Genomic DNA, 21,484 nt, shown 5'->3' with positions numbered 1-21,484 from the left:
GTGGTGGTGTATTTAATTATGGCAAAGCTCACTAGGGCTATCTGCCTAAGGGGAGTGATGCCTTCGTGGAGGACTTTCTAAGGGAAACTGGCTCGTATACACGTTACACATGGGGAAAACCACGAAAACACCCATGCAGCCAGCCCGTTCGCGGGATTCGAACCTCGGACCAAACTACCAGTGTTCAGCGACTTTACTGCTCGGCCGCTGGTGGGCCCAACCCCTAGAGGAGAAGTTTCTTAGGAGTAGCGAGCAGAGCGAAACAGGCCGGCTGTCGGGGAGTGTGCGCAAAGTTCCGAAATAAAGCTTAATTTTTATTGTGCAGTATGTCTTGTTAATATTTATATTAATGCAATAAGAACATAATCTGTGATATGGAATCCGAGGATTGGTGGTTGTTTCGCTCTGCTCGCTACTCGTAAGAAACTTCTCCTCTAGGGTTGCCACACTTTTCGGAGGGCGCAAGGCTTGCTCCTTATCGCTATCACCACAAATCCATAGGATATCAAAAAAGGATTTAAAATCAAAAAATAATTTAAAAATTAAACTAGTATTTCAATGGCATCTTAAGAAATATAGAACTATATAAACTTGCGCAATCTGAAATCAGCGCGTACGCTAGATTTGGCGCTTTTGCGCATGCAATTTTTTTACGGCCCTCGAAACCGAATAGTACCAAATTAAATAATAGAGAATCTTCATAAATGTATGTTTCTCACATTGGGATAAAACATCAAATTTTGAATAATGTATCTCCACCTGAATATGGCCATCTGGAAGCCCAAATTTGGAATTTGCTTTATTATCTATTTCATATTTTATAAAGCATTTATGAGTTTTTGATTAAGAAACTCAATGATTTCAAAGCAAGCAATGGCGACACTGTAAAAAAAAAATCTCCAGTGCACGAGACTGTGTATCGGAATATTCTAAAGATACACTCTTTTAAATATTTTGTGATATTGCTGTTGAATTGAATTTTATGGTTTAAGTGCGAAGAACATGATATTTAATAAATAAAGGTAACATACAAAATGTTAAAAAATGCCCCCTTGGACGTAATATAAAATCTGAAAGTTTCAGATTTTTTTTTTAAATGAGTGGTAGGTTATATGTATCAGAAGGATAAGGGCAAAGGAAAAATTTAGTTAATTTTGATTTAAAACTTGTTTATTTGAAGTAAGTAGCAAAAGAAAATATTGCGGTAATTTCTGATTATACTTATCCCCAAGACGAGTATTTTGCCAACGAGTATTGCTGACTTTGTAAATTGGCTTGGGAAATATTGTTTGACTATCTTTATACCTCAGAGCTGCAGTTCTACTCATATGTAATTATCAAAAGAAGCATTTTATGAGGAATGAGAAATTTTATGAGAACAAAAATCTACATAACTTATATTTACATTTTGTAGTTGGTGGTTGTTAAGTGAAATCATAACTATATATATGTAAATGTATGCATGGAGCATGTAAATCCACGTGTATTGAAAAATATATATGGTACACATGTGTGGGAGTTGGTTGCTGTATGTATACTCGGAAATGCATCCAAACATGGCAGTTCTATCAAATGTTGAAACCAGGGTGTGTGGATAATCGTAAAGTACATTATGTGCTTTAAGACTTGGTAAACGAATTTAATAATTGATTATGTGTATTATTCTCTTAATATACTTTAAAATTTTTGCATATTTCTAGATTTATATATAAACAAAAATCAGTTTCAAGTCAATGACTTTATTTATTGATATTTTGGTTTTAAAAATTGTTGTGTGTGTACGGGTTCATAATGGATTGAATGCATATAGAACCAATGATAATTTGATAAAATTTATTTTCACAAAAGAAGCATTTTACATAAGTACTCTCTACTCTTCTTAGTATGACAGAACACAATCAGAGGTTACTACTGTAAATTAAGAATGGTAAACAGAACACAATGCAAAGAGTGAAGCTTGCAAGAGCATCTGATTGGGGACTAAAAACTGAGAGTTGAGGCTCTCTGTGGTCTTATATAGTTTTACCCCAGCTGCTGAGAAATCTAGTGCCTTCCATTTCTCGAAATTACTGGAAGGCATATTCCGTTATAGTTACATAAAAGGGCTGGATACGATTACAGTAACATATAGGGATCAATTATAGTTATCCAATTAGAGTACCAATTGCAGTTTGACAAAACCAGAATGTCACCAAATAGTTGTCAAGTTTGGCAACAAAATTTGCTCATTTGCTTTATTTTTTATTTTTGCAAAATTTTCATTTTTTAATGTAAAAATTATGTACCTTTGTTTATAAATAGAGAATCTGTATTTTCTTATTGCCAGTTTTTCTCAAACTTTTTAACTTTGGTACCAAGAGAAGTAAAAAAAAATAAGGTGCCTAGAAGAAAATAATGTAATAAAAAATAAAAATATGTAATTTGTAGGGATTTATATTTATTTTAAGTAACCAATTTTATTTAATTTGTTACTCTTTCCTATAAGCCTTCATTCCCCTAATTGTCAGTGCCAGAATATTTAAATATGGTAGCATGTGTGTAGGAATGCAAATTCTACCTTGTGAAGAAAGAGTTCAAAAACCTCGGTTCAGAAGAAAAGTCAGAGAGAGTTAGGCTACTGCCGTCACCTCCATTGCATGAGCATGTACTCCAAGAGTTATTGCTGGTTTACATGGCATAACTGCATTTACTTGCTGCCGACATGGGTTTAAGAAACAGGAATTATCCGAGCCTTGTTAGCTGAGTTCTACTATTTGTGCATATCTTCAATTTTTACTTTAGTTTTGTGATTTCAGTTAACACCCAAGGAAGGTGTAGTGTGTTAATAATCGAGTTGACGCATTGCAAATTTTAAAGAGGTAATAAAGGGTACTTTTAACCCTTCTCCTGTGCAGTTACTATTCTTACAGCTCTCACATAGAAGTTAGACAAGGAGACCCTACAAATTATTAACTGTTACTTGGCAATTATAAATAAATTCATAATTACAGGTAAACATATAAATTACATTATAAGCAAAAGATTGCTTCAAAACATTTTGCAACTAACCAAAATTTCTTTCCTTATGCACTGCTAAGTCACTACTTAGATTCTGAGAGCTATTGCAAATGTCTTGCATTATAATGCAAAATAAAAGTTTAGAAACTTCTTTTAATCAAATTGCATCAGTAAAGGGAAATTAGATGTTTGACCAGTTAATATGTATTTAAATTTGGTTTCTTCTGTGATTATTTAAAAGTATTTATTAAATTAAAAATTATTTATTTATTTTTATTTATGTGATTATTTAAAATCTTTTATATTATTGAATTTAGATTAACTTGTAAAATAGACTTAAGCAAAAGCAAGAGTTACATTTTAACATGCATCCAATATCTAAAATTGAATTATTTTCCTGTTTTGTCTTAAATCTCTGCATGAAAGCAAATATTAGGCCTTTAAATAAAGCTGTTGGATGATTTATAATATCTGTGTTGGATAATTCATAATATATTTTATTAATAACTTTCTTTAGTTTATAAAAAAATAAAAGTGTCTACTCTTATATACGCCTTAAGATCACCAAATGTGGTGATATGTGTTTCGTGCTGGTTTTTGGCATGATTGCGTGCAGTGCAATGGTTTTGGGGATTATGCTGCTTGTATGGCAACCCCTTTTGACGTTGAAACTTAACTCTTTTGCTACAGTGTTTAATTGCTCGTTGGGTCGTGTCATGCGTGTTTTGAAATGGCCTATGTTGCAATGAGAGACGTGGTGGCAAGATTTTAGATTATGTGGAAAGTAAATTTAGTGTTAAAAGGTACGGTGTTGGAGTTATAAACAAGTCTTTTGTTCATGGGTGTGTTTATGCAAATCAAAGTGTATTTTTGGAATTTCTGTGGGAGTCAGGACTTTTAAAACGAAGTTTTGCGTGTCCGAAATTCTGAGCTGATAAGAGAACTCGGACGAAGAATGGTGTTTCTGATAGACTTGTGTGGGTTTGCAGTCAAATGGTTGCTGTTAAAGTATGTGGCTGTCAGCGGAGTTTAAGATTTGGATCATGGTTTTTGTGTAGTAAGTTAACTTTGGAGGAAGTTTTTGTCGTTACTTTCGAAATTTTGAATCGCATAAAGACATGTGATATAGAAAAATCGTGGCACATTTGTTCAGAAACGTTGTGTGACTGGCAAAATTTTATTCACGTATTATGCTAAGTGCATTTCATTTTATTGTTTTTATTTTGTAGAATGTTATGTTCATTGTTTTTTTTTTTTTTTTACTATGAATTTCTGTTGTTATTGTTGTTTTTTGAATCGTTTGTAATTTATTTTAGTTCATTTTCTTGATTTGTGCGATGCCTAGATTGTGCAGTTCGTAGATGTTTCTTTAAGTTTAAACAGAATGTTGTATACATGGTATTCTTTGAAATTTATTGTTGTTATGTTAATTTATTAAAGGGAGGTGTGCGTAGTTCGTAGATTCCTTCGTAATTCGTAGATTTTTAAGTGAAAACATATCACTTTGCACATGGATTCTTGTCAAATATTTTTGATTAGAAACTTTACGTTTTTGCTATCTAAATTTTTGTGTTCAAAACGTGGTTTTTGCATGTGCGAATACTTCGTTTTTGGAGACATTTTAGGCTTAAAGTTCAAAATGCAGACAGAAAAGTTAGATAGTAATATGGCACAGCGAGAAATTTGTCGGCAAGTGAAGACATATATAAGAGTAGTTTTTTATAAAAAAAAAAAAAAAAAGAAATTAATAAAATTTCTTCATTTGCCAATGAAATTAGAAACATGTGTGATAATGCAATTTAGTGAGAATACACACATTATTGAATTAAAAGAGGAATATTCTAAAAGAATTCGATTAATTTAAATATAAGATTAAATTAAAAAACACAATGAATTATTCATAAAAAATCTCTAATATGCTGTCTAATATTTTATTATCAATACATCAGACAATGTGCACTACATACATATGCAGCATGCATAATGTGCATACATTTTCAGTGATTAAGTAGATGAAAGTGCATAAGTGTAATGAATTTTTATTTGATAATAAATTTGAGAAATGGATTTTGTTTATTTACTTTTATAGGTTGAAGATCTTTTTTATAATATGAGTGTACGGAAAAATGCATTAAAGAATGCTTCAGAAGAATATGGGAAGATTGCTGAGGTTGTTAGTCGATATGCAATCCATAATTCTGGTATATCATTTTCTTTGAAAAAGGTTAGAATCCATATATTTTATTAAGGAGAGATATATGCATTTAAAATATTTTCTAAACATTTTTTTCTAAATTTTAAATTTTGAAATCATTATAAAATTTCAAACTCTGTGTCAGTTTATCTGTAACTGATTTTAGCTTTCCAAATTTCTTAGTATGGTGAGAGTACCAGTGATGTTCAAACTCTTGCAAATGCAACCACTCGAGAAAACATCCGTAGCATTTATGGTGTTAACGTTGCCAGGTAATATCTTGCTCAGAATCACATAATGCAAAAATATGAATTTAGCTTGAAAAAAAACTTAATCAGTTTATAGAAAAGTTGATGATAATTTGAAACTTTTGATGAGTCAAACTAAATGTTTCATATTGACAAATTTTATTAAAATTTAATGTTACCATTTCTGTATGCAGTAAAAGCTCAACTATCCAGGAAGTTCAAGAAATGCTGAAGGTTGGATATGTGAAAATTCCGGATTGTTGAGCTGTAAAAAATATGATAATTGGTAATAAACCTAAATGAATGAAAGAAAAAAAATCAGTCTAAAATTATAAATCATTTATATGATATCAAATGTCTTCATTTAAAATTATGTAAGATTTTGCAAAAAATCTATTTCAGATGTACAAGCTGATGTATTTTCTTAGGTCTAAAACATGTGAAAGTAAAATATCTGATTACAAAATTCCATCAACTATAAAATTTGTCAAAGATTTTCTCAAACTTGTGCCAACCATACAAACATAAGTTTAAAATATCAGACTGCTTTTTATTTAGCTATGTAATCAACAGGTGCAAGTTATGGATATAGCTTCTAAAAATCTTAAATCATTCTCATAATTTTTCATGTTTTATTATCTATTTTCAAATAAAGTTGCATAGTTTTAACACTTTTTTTTTTTTTTTTAAATTTCAGAATTTTGAAACTTTGAAAATAGTTCACTGCATGCTTTACAGAAGGCAGATCTCAAATTTTAATTGTTTTTTCAAAATGGGAAGAAAAATCAGATAAATAACACTTACTTATACTCTTTTCTTTGCAAAAACAAAACTGGCTTATCAAGACTTAATTGTTGTTTACATAAAGCATGTTGATTATTTGTGTTATCATATTTATTTGTTGTTGCTGCTAAATTAAATATAATTGTTATTAAATTAATTATATTTCAGGGAACTTATGGATCTTGAATTTGAGGATTCTAAGTTACAATTTAAAGCAAAAGGACTCGTATCTAATGCTAATTATTCTGTTAAGAAGTGTACATTTCTTTTATTTATTAATAGTGAGTATAATAAATAGCTATATTGTAACACCATTTCTTTCCTCCCCTTGTTCTTATAAGCATGATATTTTTTTGTTTTGAAATTAAAATTATGTTTGTTTTAAGTGTATCCATATAATTTAAGTAATAATTTAAGTAGGATTTTGTGTTTTAATGATTTGCAGTTAAATTTTTTTGTAATTGAAAGCATGTGTAAAAGTATGAAATAATTCTATTATTACTTTAATTTGACATGATAGGTTGTAATATTTATGCTTTTGAGACCTATATAATTTAAATGCATATTTTACGCATGCTGAAATAATTTTAAAAAGCATATTAGGAATTCAAAAGGAATAATTTTTAGGAAAAGAGAAAGGAACAAATGTTAAAGAAAAAGACTTGAAGAAAATGATTTTTCAATTCCAGTTGCTTATTTTGGAAATATAAAAGTATTAAAAAAAGGATGTATAAGGATTTTTGAAGAAAATGTATTTAAGGTAAAAAGATTTAGTCTTAATTGTAAAAGAAAGTTTAGATGTATTTTCAACTTAAAGTGTCATAATTGTAAAGTTAAGTTATGACAGATGAAAAAAAAAAAGTATGGTATCTTCAGAATTAAGCAAAATTTAACATTGAACAGGTGATTAAAAGTGCATAAACACAACAATAATATTAAAATAACCGCATATTTCTTGATGCGTATCCAACTTCAAAATCGCTCACAGAAAGGCTGTTGAATCTGTTGAATTTATTCTAAGTTTTGAGTATGACCTTGCCAGAATAATGATGCAGTGCTGGTGTATATGGTAGTGCATCACATAGCTATAGACTATGTCATAATAGTCATAACTGCAATAATAATAAACAGTTGCAAATTATGCTATTTTTGTCTAACTTTAGAATCACTCACAAAAAAGGAATGTTTTGTTGAATTTGTCCCATGTTTTGAATATGATCTTGCCAAAATCTTAGTGCAGTGGTAGTTTATGCAGTGCCATATTGTCAAAAAAAAATATGTCAGCTATTTATCATTTAAAAAAAATGTCACCATATCGCCAGCTAAATACTGGGTAATTATGGTCTATGCAGAATATTAAAAAACAGTGATTTATTAGAATCATCATTTATTAAAACATTGTTTAGCAAATGGTAAGTATTTAAAATATAGCAATAGTTTTTTGTAACAATAACAACAACAACAAAGACACATTTGCAATAGGAGCATTATTAATGGAAATGTTATTAATTTTCCATATGCATAACTCTCAATTTTAATAATTATAATTCAGTTAGATTTCAGATTTCGTACAGCTCCTATTCGAATCATTTGCTTATTATATATGTTGTTCAAAATTTTATCTTAAATGTATTAAGGCCATCTGCCAAAGGACAGATGCCTTTATGAAGCATTTTTTTAGAGAAGCCATCTTGTATTCATTTTATACATGGAGTGTAAAAATAGTTTGCATTCATTTTATATGTGAAAACTCTATGTAGCCATCTCATTTTGCTAGATGGCTAAGCATAAACTTGTTAAAATTATGAATAGCAGGTTTTGAAACCTTAAGAAATTTTATTAATATCTCTACCTGTGTATATAAAATAATCTAATTTACTGTATTTTTAAATGCTCCTAAGTTAATCATCAAGAGAAAATATTTTTAATTTTCAGACAGAAATAATAATATAATAATGATATAGAAATAAAAATAAAACTAATGAAAAGAGAATTCGTTTATGAAATAAAAAATTTGATTTTTAATATTTTATGCTTAGTACTTTGAATTTATGTATTGACTTCAGAAAAGGTGTAATTAAATTCTAACAATGACTCTATTTGGAACATTCATAAAAATATTTAAATTAATTATTTTTCAAATTTTTATAGTAATTAATATATTTCAGTTACTGCTTAAATGAAAGTAGTTTTTAAAAGAGTCTATTGTATAGTAAATAATGGAAATGAATTTTTAGTATTTATTTTTAGTAAATGATTTTTGGCATTTTTGTCATTTAAATTTTGTGATGTGAAAACTGTATAACTCTAAAAATGGCTCTATTCTTATATACGCCCCTAAGATCACCAAATGTAGCAATATGTGTTCCTCATTGGTTTTTGGAGCGATTGCGTGCTGTGCGATGGTTTTGGGGACAATGTTGTTTGTATGGCAACCCTTTTAACGTTGAAACTTAACTCTTTTGCTGCAGTGGTTTAATTGCTCGTTGGTTCATGTCGTGCGCATTTTGAAATGGGTTCTTGTCAAATGTTTTTGGTTAGAAACTTTACGTTTTTCTTATCTAAATTTTGTGTTTTGTATTTTTAGCTTAAATTGTGCGTTCAAAATGTGGTTTTTACATGTGCGGAAACCACATTTTTTGGGACATTTTAGGCTTAAAGTTCGAAATGTAGACAAAAAATTTAGATAGTAATATGGCACAAAAATATTTGTTGAGAATATTGTTACCAAGTGAGGGCGTATATAAGAGTAGATCCCTAAAAATGCATAAGAATTAACTTGGTAATTATTTAATAACATTTTAGAGATCAGATTTATAATGTTCTTTAGTAAAAAAAGTATGTATGAAATATTTTTAAGAGCTTGTTCTCTAACTAGATGGGAATATATCAAAAAATGGTTGTTTAGACTGTTTAGGCTATTCCTTGTAATAGTTATTTCCCCGTTTGACTAATTTAATGAGAAAGAAAATGCTAAAAGTTAATAAAATTCTATCTGTAACTGATGATGGCAGATAAATAGTTAAGTAAACACGTAATTTCAATCTGCTGCGAGAATGAAAGTAAACACCTATAATTTAATTTTACACTTAATTTTTTAAACATTTCGATATGAAATCGACAGCTTTTATTGTTTGCCAAGTGATATGCATAAAAATTTATTATTACTAGTTATGAAACTGATTTTCATATTTTTGACAACATTACTAAATTATTAGTATTTAGCATCTCAATGAGTATATTTTTCTTTCTAGATCGTTTAGTGGATAGCTCTGCTATGAGAAAAGCTATTGAATCTGTATATTCTGCGTATTTACCAAAAAATATGCATCCATTTATATACCTCAGGTTTGGTTACATTTTAATTTATCAAATACTTTTTAGTTATAGTGTAATTACTATAAATATAAATACATGTATAACTTAATAGGACATTTTATACTAAAAGTATTTTATCTATGCTTCAATTTCTAATACTTTTGCAATAGAAAACTTAAATTAAAATCAAAGGAAATATAAACATTTTTCAAAAAGTTAAGGAAGTAAAAGAAAGTACAAATCAGTGCTCTCAAATAATAAGAATTTCACACTTTATAGATGAGTTTGTTCCTTAATTAGATGAAAACTTCCCCCCCCCCAAAAAAAAAACTATTTAGCATTTATTCTTCATAATAGTTGTATTTTCCTCCTTGACTAGATTAATGATGTAGAAAATATGAAAATGAATAAAATTATGTTATCAGTAGCTTTAATAGAGGTGGTATATATCTAATATTGAATAAGAATTATCTTACAAATACTCTGAGCTTTTCAACAGAAGAGCCGATTGAGGGGCTAAGTAAAAAAAAAAATGCTGAATTCTAGTAGTTTGATTCTGAGCTTAGCAGACTGGCAGTATGAGATTTCTGTAGTTTTCTTTATGTAAAGTATGCATATGAGCCACATTCCCACAGAAAACTTTCCAGAAGGCTTCCTTAAGTCAGATTGCCCTTGCATGTCCTTACTCTTCAAAGGCCAAAATGCCTGAGATGGCCTTTTATTCAAATGACCACAAATGCTAGAAATGGCTGATATTGCGAGTGTGTTTTCTTCCCTCTCCCTAAATTATGCAGTAGCAGGTGCAGTTTTCCAAAATGCTTTCCATCAGTTTATTGCATAAAACTTGTCCTAAAAGGTTAATGGAAGCTTCTTTGTTAGGAAGTAGAAAAGATGTCATTTGAAATCTTCATAACCCATTATGCATTAATGGAGAAGTAGGGGAGGAAACGGATGGGACAATTAATGAACAGGGATAGTCAATTCACTATTTTAAAAGCATACAGGTTAACTAAGACTTTGGTTTGCTAAGGGTTAAGTCAGATTACCCTTGTGTGCTTTGTCACAGCGTTTGCAACAAAGCCAAAGTGGCAAAATCTTTTTAATAAAATCATGGATTTTTTTTTTTTTTTAAATCAGAATGCATTCTGTATATAAAGAATTACTCTTTCTTCTATGTTCAACATGTAATGGTTTATAGCTATTATTTAACCATTTCTGATGAGCAAAAAATTTTAAGTGAATATGTGACATTTTGGCAGTGTTTTATTTATTTATTTCAAATCTAAGTATAAAAAGAGTAAAATTAATAATTAAAAGCAAGTGAAATTTGCTTACTTATCTTTATTAGTACATAATTTTAATCTTTCAGATCTGATTAAAACTTTAACTTTGTTTAAATTAAAGATGTATGGACTTCAGATTAAGAGAAATGATAAATTTTTATGTTAAATGTATAATTCTGTTGAATCTTTATTCTCCAATTGTAGTATAAATTATCTAAGAGAAATCTTGTGTTCAATCATTTAAGAATAAATCTATGATTAGAGGTGAAATATGCTTTTTATTTGCTAAAATGAATAAATAGCTAAAGAAAAAAAAAAAAAAATCTAAAAACTTCTTTATAGTCCTTTTCGTCCAATGTTTTAAAATCTTAATAATCATTTAAAAAAGTAAAATATAAAAAATGTAGAACCTAAAAAGAAATTTCAGTCTGATCTTGGTATTTAGATTTCAGTTTAACACCTGAAACAATTTTAAGCTTAGTTTTAATGCTAAGCCTACAAGTTAAAGAAGTCTTTCAGAAATTAAAGGTGTAGGATAGAAAATCTTAAATCTAAAATGAGTTGTTCAAAATTGTGAAAACAAATGGTAGGGGAAAAATTGCTCTGCTATTATTACTTTATTACCAATTAACACTATAGAAACTTATTTGTTTATTTAAAACAGAAAAACTTAATTATTGAACTTGTAACCATGTATTAATTTAATTGGATTGCATTTTGTAAATAATTAAGACACTAAGATTCTGTCTATCATAAATCTTCTTATATTAGGATATAGTTTATTAATTATGTAATATATTATTTGTTTACATTTTATAAGTAGTGACTCATAAGCAATTATGTTTTTTTCTTTTTCTATTTATCTATTTTTTTTTGCAATTTGCTTATTCTTAACACAACATTAAAATAATTAAAATTTTATTCAGTCTAGAAATCGTTTCTCAGAATGTGGATGTAAATGTTCATCCTACAAAACATGAAGTTCGTTTCCTAAATGAAGCAGAAATATTTGAAAAAATACAGCAGGCAGTTGATTCTAAATTATTGGGTTCGAATATTTCTCGATCTTTTTTGACTCAGGTATTTGGATTTGAATTCTGCTACTAAAATAGACATAAAAGTATTCATTTTACTTAAAATATGTTTAATTCAAGTAATAGTTTTAAATTTTCTATGTCTTAAGCACGATAATTTATAAAATGTGGCTTTATAAATTATCATGCAGAAAGTTCATGCATTTTGAATATTTGGATTGCTGCATTAAATGAATATTATTGTTTATTAACACATTAAGTGCAAACTACAGGGTAACGTGTAGTTTGTGTTCTTGTCCATGGCATTGGTTATATCATTTATGCATGCCAAACTTATGGCCCACAATGTGATCACTTGTGACCCACTCAGTATGACTATGTAAAAGAAAGTTTTAATGAGAATTTCATAAAATAATTTAAAAAATTTTTATTTACACATTACTAGTCTTATTGCATGGAGTCTATTACTAGTTTTATTACTAGTCTTGCTGCTATTTTCCCCACCTATAACCACTTACAAATATTTTAGTAGCCAATAATAATACTTACCCCAAGTACTCTGCCCCTAAGGATTCCATGAAGCAAGTTGCTTTGATTACTACTGCTTCTGCTATTAAAATTATTTTAAATCCAACTTTCCTTGCTGCCTCTCATATCATGATTCACCACAATCATGCGAATCACATGAAATATGTTTTGCTTAATTATTGCTGCATGTCACAACTTTTGCTGGGAGGACAGATTCTTCATCAAGTCTTCTTATTATTTTATGTTAATGATTACTCATCTATTTTATGCATATGCATTTAGTATGTTTCTATCGGAATCAGATAGTCATAAGTCTAAATGAAAAGTTCCTGACAAACTTTGAAATTTCCATGAAAAGCAGGAATTGGAATATTTTTGCTGTGAAGTTAAAAAATAATATAATCTGCTTGATATGGTGTTGAACACTGGTAGCTTGTTCTGGTACAATTCTTGTCAAATTGTTTAACTGTGTGTAATTTTCCTGGGAAATCTGATTAATTTGAACAGGAGCCAGTTTCTCTAGAAAAATCCTTCATGAAAGCAGTCTTCTTAAAAAGCAGATAGCCCTTGTGGCCATTGCTGGTTAATCAATGTTAGTAATCTTTAATATTCTCATTAAGAAAGGCATAATTCTTTTACTAAGGAAAGGCCTAATTAGAATACTATTTTATGCGATACATCTAATTGAATATAGCTAATAGATTCGTTGTCAGATAATATTTTTATATGTTATCACAGGCATCATAGTCTTATAATGCTTAGAATGTAAAGCATATTTTTATAATTAATAGTATTAATTAATGCTTTATGCTTTAATTCAGCCATCATTCATCTTTTATGTACTAAATTGATTTTGATGTTTTAATTTCAGTTTTTGAAACAGGATTCTCTGTGCTAAACAATTTTAATTTTTTAGTTTCCTGTAAGGAACTTATATGTTAAATTGATTTTGATGTTTGAATTTCAGTTTTTTAAAAAATCAAACTCTATGTACTGAAAACGTAGCTCACATTCTTAAAATTGTGTTTATTTATTTCTATTTCCTTCGTATTTCATTTTTCTTAAAACTGTGTATCTCTTGGAATTTCATTATGAAGAACAGATTTCTTAAAAATATACTTTTGCATCAGTTTTAGAATCAAAAGAATGATATTAAAAATGTTTTTACATTATTATCAATTATATTCGATTTAACTAGATAAATTTGCCCTAAATCTCCATGGTAAATTCATGATTTTAAACCTTTGGGTTTTATTTATTTTTAAAATTTTTTTAAAGGCTAAACAAAACAAAACAAAACAAAACAAAAGTATTGTTTCATTTAAAAAAATAAAACACTTCAAAGAAAAAAAGAGAGAAAGAGGCCATATCTTCTTTATATAATTGCATATCAGTCTAAAAAAAAATGAGACAGACTAGCGTGTTGATTCACTCAATTTATCCTACAACATGTGTAATTAATCCAAAAATAACTATGAATGAACTAATAGAGCAATTTCAGCATAAATTAAATATGAATGCAGCAAGAAAAAAATCTTGAACCATGTTGAACTTTATTTAACAGAGAATATTACGTAAGAAATGAAGCAAAAGACTTATCATGTGGTACATATAATTTTCAACTTTTTCGTTTAGTCTTCTGATGTTATTACAATTCAATTAGTGGACTTTGGAAAGCTTATTATGATGAATTAAGTTTTAAAATGTAAATTAAAGCGAGATAGCAGGTAATTATTAATGTGAGTAGCATTTGGGTTTCTTGGAAGCTTAGTTTATGCAGCTCATCAGAACAAGTGTAAATATTTTTTCCCAATAATAAATTTTAATGTTATGAAACTGCTTACATTGCTGTGAAACTCCAACACATTTAAGATTAAATTAATATTATTAATGTTTTGCATAATTCAGCTGGATTGTTTATAACATAAAATTCTTTTGATATTTTTTTATGCATTTGAAAGATAAGAATCATTAATTTTTTAAACAAATTTCTAAATTTTCATAGCTAATTTGACACTTCTGTTAGTCATTCACTTGAGGCTAGAGCCTCACCCTTGTCCCGGCTGCGCTATCGAGATATGTTGGCTATCCTGCTGCAAGGTTCTTAAATGATTCTGGGACTTGAAAGAAGAAGAATGCCAGTTTTTAATAGCAAAATTTCATAACACAGATTTGTTTTCTAAACCAGTATGGTTGCAAGATTTGTCCTTTATGATCAAAAGAACAAAATACTTATCCAATTTTTTAATTTTTCAGGGAATGTCTTTCGATCATTACAAACATGTATGTCCAAGTTAAAGCATTCAAATATAAGAAAGTTAACTGACTTGAAAAATGAAATTGAAAATCAAAGACAATGCACTTTGCAACATGCAACATGAGCAAATCAAGCTTAAGTGAAACTGCATCGTATCAAAAATACACGAAAAAAATTTCACGTTTAAGAGTTGAATTTGAAACAAAGTTTGAAGATTTTAGGTCTTTAGAAGTTTTTTTTTTTTTTTTTTTTTTGTTTCTTCGATAATCCTGATAAATATAGAATATAATGGACATCCCATACCAGGACTGTCATCTCCCTCCGTGTGAAATTTAGAAATACAGAATATAATACCCCCAGAAAAAGCCAGGTGTGTGATAAAAAAATTTTTTTCCTCACTAAATGAGATGCCTGTATATTATTTTCTAGCACGTGCTGGCTAGGAATCACTATGGTCAATGACAGTGCTTTGACTGATGTTAGCCATGACCAGACTTAGCCAAGACTTAGCCATGACCACTTACAGACTTTCAGTAAGTAGCTGTAGTTATTACAGCTATGTTATTAAAATCAAATTTTAAATTTATGATTATGTCAAAAAGGCTTTCTAAGTATGGTGCTATACAGTCAAAAGTCGTTAATTCGGACACCCATAATCCGGAATGATCTATAATCCGGACCTCAAAGCTACAAACTTTCTGCGCATGTGTGGCGTTGACACATGCGCGTAAGACCTTTACGGCTGCGAAAATACGTTTACACATGAGCGTTTAATGTATAACGGAAGGTATAAGCTAAGCTAAAATTATCTAATTCAGTTAATGTTGCAGATTGCGTTGTTCCTTAATCTTCGAATTGGATTCGGCTTATTATTTTTTGCAGACTGTTAGAGGAATTTTATAAAAGTAAGCATGAACTTTTGATTATGTCAAATAGAATTTCTGATATATATTTACTAATAGGTAAAGGATCTACAAAGCGAAAGTATGTTTCGAAGTCCATTGAACAAAAAGTGGAATTGCTGCAAAAAATGGATAAAGGCATATCCTTTGTTTATCTAAACATTAACGTTTGTTTATCTAAACTTAGCTTATCTTTAACGCTGTGGCGCACGCAATTAATTGGAAGTTGATCTGTCAGCACTATCCTTATCTTCAGGGCAGATGTTTTTATTTTATTTGGCTTATAATTGCTTACTAAATGTAGTATTTCATTTCGATGTACTCCGTCTTTGATATGATTTAAATCAAATGCCTCGTCATTATAATTCGCTTCCGATAGCAAAGAAAGTGACAGAGGTTATTGAAAACAAAAATATTTCGTTTGACAAATTAGTCGGTATTCTCGACACAGCAATTATAGGACTTGAACAGCGGAACTTTGTAACTGAACAAGAAATTATGTCTGTTTATAGAATTAAAGAGAATGTATTATCACATAAAAAACGAAGCAACTTAAACAACTTACATTGAAAGAAATGTTTAGTAAAGTAAACAAATAAATATTAAGCTTTTTTTTTTTTTTTGTAAATTTTGATACACTCTAGATCATAATTGTTCTTTATTTTGTAAATTATGGTTTCATATTTTTAATTTTATAATTTCTGCATGCCATCTTACCAGATTTAAACTGATAATCTATAATCCGGAAAAATCGATAATCCAGAATCACCGAAGTAACGACGAGTCCGGATTAACGACTTTTGACTGTAGTAGGATCTGCAAAGTGAAAGTATATTTAGTACTTGTCTTGTATAGTGACCTGGTGCAAGAAAATAGTAAAAATTTGGACTTGAAAGTGCTATTGTAAAATTTGACAAAACAGCAGCCTTATTTTGGCATCGATTTTGAATGCTATAGAAGAGGAAATTTTCCAGCTCATGGAATTTGTGACACAATGTAGAGAAGTGATAATAAATGAAAATGATTGATAGAAGTTTTTTATTGCAATGGCAACATCCCAATTAGCAATCAACGAGCAGACAGCAAAATATGTAGTATGCTTTTAAACCCAGAACATATTGCTACTGATAGTGATGAAAGTAAAAAAAGATTTTTAAGAATGTGAGTATTTAAATTGAAAGTTTAGTAGGAATATTCGACATGGCAGTAATTACAAAACTTGAACAATGGAGCTTTCTAACTGAACAGTAAATTATGTCTGTCTGTAAAATATAGAAAAAGTAAGGGGAAAATAAGCGTAAATAATTTACAAAAGAAATATTTTATAAAACAAAGAAATTTTAAGCTTTTTCTTTATAAATTTTGATCCTCTTAAAGTCATAAATGCTTCATTTTTTTCATTATGGAATTAAAAATATAGAATAGTTGTTTAACTATTCTATATTTTAATTCTATAATTTATACTTGTCATCTTATAGATTTAAACTGTTGATCTAAAATCTGAAATCCAGAAAAACCAGATCTAAAATCCAATAAAAATCCAGAATTGCCAAAATCTTGACAATTCCAAATTTTGAACTTTGTGCTGTAATTAATCACATGCAAATGAAGATAATCCAGATCCAGGATGATTTAGAATTGAAGGCAAAATCGAGTAAACTTGGAGTGCCTAAATTTTACAAATATTTGCCCAGGTTTGAAAATTGTAAAAAATTTGCATATGACATTATTTCCAGGTTTGTAAAGCCCCGTTCACATGCAACGCTCCTTCGCATAGCTGCCGTTAGCAAGGGGAGAAAAAGGAGACATGAAAGAGTTTCGTCTTTAGGACCCGTTGAGAAGACCACCGTTTTCCTTCCCCTTTACACCTAAAGCCTCTGTGAACAATCATGTCTCCGAATCGGCAGATTTCTAATACTGTTTACACATTTTTAACGTGGTTTACTGTTGTTAATTTTGTAATCTGTACTTTCGCAACTGGTACCTGAACTTTCGTAATGGTTCCTGAAAAATATATGCTTTTTAATTATTATTATTTTATAAGCTGTTATTTAGTTCACTCTTGGTCCTTGTCGCTATGGTTAAAAGATGGTAATGGATTTTTAAACTGCTTTCCGATAAGATATAGAATTCAAACTTTGTACATACACTGCTTGTGGATGTGGTGTCACGCTTTTGATTTTTAGAGGAATAGATTTTTTCAAATTTAAAGTTGAAACGACTTTTTGCAAATATTAACAAATAAACTGAGAATCTCAGAATATTATAATTTGCACTATAACACACTGTGGAAGAAACAAAAATTAAATGAAATTTTTAGCGTAATTTTTTTAAAAAATAGTTTGGGAGAATTTTTGAAAATCGTTCATATTTTTAGACTTTTTGACGCCCATTAATTTTAAAATTTCATATCTAAAAATATATCGGTTACAAACTCCCGACATTTTCACAGCTTATAAAACAAACTTTTTGCATTTAAAAAAAATGATAAAGGAAATTAATTGGATGATTTTTTTACTTTTTTTGAAAGATATGCAATGAAGCAGAATGGGAAATATTGGTTCTTCTTGGGCATCAATTCGAAACATCGGTTTCAAAGTAATAATCTCATTATACCACACTATTTTTATGACATTATTTATGCTATATAAGTTGTTATTGTTACCAGTTGTTAGTTCAGCGTGAGATTGGAAATATTTCCGAGTTAACTTTCTCTTAAGATGCGTTTTGCATTCTGTTGTGTTTAACGTTCTCATTAAATTGAAGCATAACTACTGATTATACTTAGTGATATTCTAAACACTTGTACGAGTATTTCTGTGGAAAATTCCAGAACTTTGAAGTGTTTATGCTGATAAAATAAATTTAATTAAGCTATCGTCGGATTTGAGTGCAATAACAATCATTTACGAACTATTATCAATCTATTACAAACCCGTACGCACGCAACAATATTATAATTAATTAATGTATTAAAATTGTTTTGAACGTGTTTTACAAAACAAAAACAGGTAAAGAAAAATTATGCTTACGTTTTATGAGTTTTTGCAATTTTTCTGGCCATATAAGGTTTTAAAAAAAGGTATGTAATTTATGTTTATATGTACCAATTGAATAAATAGCACTAGTTTGATTTATATACATATGTGTGTATTGAAATTCAGTAATAAAATTTTAAAAATTTGAAATGATTAAATGTCTATTTAGACAGTTTGTATTCTTTAAACTGCAAATGCAAACTCAGAAACCTTTTGCATTTTTTTTCAATAAATCCTTTTACTTAAAGTCCTAAAACATATACAGGTATGGACTAATTTTTTTATTATTTTTACTGCTTATTTAAAATTATATACTTTATAGAAACAAGGACGTGTTTTGCAAAATACTGAAAGGAAAAAATTATTTGAAATGAAAATGTGACTGAGATCATATTTGTTTTAAAGATTTTAGATAAAAGTGTATTTTTTCCCCCAGAAATTAATTCATTAATTGCAAAATAATTCCTTGAAGTTATTAAGAACACTAATAAATACAATAAAAAACCTGGGGGGAGTTGTTGAAAATTGTAGGAGAAGAAAGACATTTTAATTATAAAATTTTTCTTCAAAAATTTAAATTAAAAAAAATACAAGCAAAAACATTTTTTCAGATTAAAATTATTTTGTTTCACAAAACCATTTAATAATATTCATAAAAAGTAGATGAAAATGCTTAATTTATTTAAAAAAAAATCATTCAAAAGGTACCGAGTCCCTTGTCGCGTTGAAGCCGATATGCACTTGTCTTAACTTTAATTTTAATTTGAACGATATTTCTGGAATACCTAGAATCAGATAGCCTTGTCTGTATTGTCTATAATTTCCTTATCTTGTACAGTTCTATCTAATTTTTGGGGGGATGCGACAGCATCCCCAGACATCTATCAGCGCGATTGTTTCGCTGACAGTCCAGCGAGCAGTAACTAAAATTAAGTGAACCGCGCAGAACACGGGAAATCTCCCCATTTACCCTGCTCCCGAGAGGTAAGGAACATTAAACCAAGTTCTACCTCCAATTCAGCGAGGTAGTTAATGCTTGTCCCATGTGAACGGGACATGTTGGAAGGAACCGGTTTTCGCTACCGTTCGAATCTGCTCTTGTGAACGGGGATTAAGTGCTAATTGGTTCAAGCAGTTATTTATATTTGTAAAAGGAAATAAGTTTCCTATCAGATCCAGAATTACAGACATTCACTTTATGTCAGTTTTGAAAGTAATCACTGTGAACAAGATTTCTCCTGAAGTAGGAAAGATGGTAGCAAAGAAGAGATGCCAAGCATCAGGAAGAAAACTTCCTTTTTATTTCTTGAAATAAACCTTTATTTCTATAAAAATCAAAATTTTTTCTACTTACATGAACTTAAACTATTTTATTTTGCCCATGATAGCATTTGAGTTTTACATGCCTGGACTACATGATAAATCTTAGTGCTATGTCATTTTTGTGCAGCTGTGTTTATATTCATAAACTGTAAGTGTCGATAATAAAAGTTGGTTTTGGGGAGAGATGACTTACATGAACTGAACATTTATTAATAAACAGAGGAAATGTAAACATATTGATTTCAATATTATTATATTATTTATTCAATATTATATTATAAGTAAAAGTTGAGAAGCTAAAATTATTATTGTTGTAATATTTTTAAAACAATCTTCTTCAAAAAAAGGCTGGTTTCGCTTTACAAATTGGACAGAAATAATATATTTTTTTGGCATTTATTAGCTTAGGTACAAATTTAATATTGCTTTGTAGTACACTGTTTTTTTCCCTTTTTTGATGGGAAGAGAGATGGCTGGTATACTCTGTAAATAATGAAAGTCTTCCAGTCTTCCTTTTTCGTTTTTAAACTTTAATCATGTGGAATTAAAATTTTGAATAATATAATATGGTTAACTCAAACTGGCTTGAAGATCCTGAAATTAAGTGTGGCAATCAACATGTTAATAATAACAGAACTTTTATTTCAAATCATGTTTTGCATGAAACAAGTGTAGAGATTTTAAAATTGACAACAGTTTCTTTATTTTACATGGTGTTATAATTTTCTATTTTTATTTTTATTAACATATAAGTTGTGTTTTATTCTACTTATATTCTGTTTTATTTCAGACATTGTTACCTGGTGTTCCAACTTCCTCAGATGAATCAGTGAAACATTCACTTAATGAAAGTGACTCTGCAAAGGAAAAGAAAGTGTATGATCATCAACTTGTCAGGACAGACAGTAAAGAACAAAAATTAGATGCTTTTTTCAAAATGCAAAATGTCTCTTCTTCATCAAGTGAAGTTGTGATTAATGAAGGGTGAGTGCAATAAAAAATATTTTCAGTATTGAAGGTTTTAATTTGCAATTCAAAATTGATGTTTTTAACTTATTGAATGTTAATTCACCTTTTCATTGTGATATATTTTTCATGTTGAAGGGTTTCATTATGCATTTTTTGAGTAATTTATGAGACTTGTTCTTATGGTTTGATTAAAATAAAATGAAATTATTTTTGACAGCTGATTACTATTTTCGATAAAGAAACTACTAGCTATTTTGGACAGCACAAATATCAAAGTTTTACTTATATTACAGAAAATTACCAGTGTTTTATCAGTGAACTGCTTATCACGATATATGTAATATGGTAATGATGTTTATGTTGTATGCATGAAGGAAATTCCATATTGGTGATTTAATGGCATTTTCAGTTTGTCGTAATTTAGCAAATCTTGAAGTAGAGATGGCTTGTATCCAAGATCTTTAGCATAACACTATTGGAGTAAAAAAATTTAGGGCTGAGACAGTGTTCAGTGTCAGCTGGTTTTATTGCAGGTAAAGTCTTGATATTTTGCAGTTGATTATTAAGATCACCTGACATTATAGTCTGAGATGTATTGTTATGGGTTTCT

General features: G+C 29.1%; 1 protein-coding gene across 3 annotated transcripts in view; it reads left to right on the top strand.

Moving 5' to 3' along the window:
- The window catches only part of Mlh1 (DNA mismatch repair ATPase Mlh1), a 47,933-nt gene that overhangs the window by 7,194 nt on the left and 19,255 nt on the right, over positions 1-21,484 (top strand). For all 3 annotated transcript variants that reach the window (XM_035350587.2, XM_035350586.2, XM_035350588.2), the window contains 6 exons: positions 5,087-5,221; positions 5,375-5,463; positions 6,391-6,503; positions 9,477-9,570; positions 11,750-11,903; positions 20,696-20,889. In XM_035350587.2, the coding sequence (XP_035206478.2) occupies positions 5,087-5,221; positions 5,375-5,463; positions 6,391-6,503; positions 9,477-9,570; positions 11,750-11,903; positions 20,696-20,889 (779 nt within the window). The remainder of the gene's footprint in view (positions 1-5,086; positions 5,222-5,374; positions 5,464-6,390; positions 6,504-9,476; positions 9,571-11,749; positions 11,904-20,695; positions 20,890-21,484) is intronic.

The sequence above is a fragment of the Stegodyphus dumicola genome, chromosome 11 (genome assembly GCF_044657685.1).
Source record: "Stegodyphus dumicola isolate Sdum_Otavi_A_Nest chromosome 11, ASM4465768v1".
NCBI classification, from domain to species: domain Eukaryota; kingdom Metazoa; phylum Arthropoda; class Arachnida; order Araneae; family Eresidae; genus Stegodyphus; species Stegodyphus dumicola.
The sequence above is the reverse complement of the archived record's forward strand: the minus strand, read 5'-3'. Positions and strand labels throughout refer to the sequence as shown.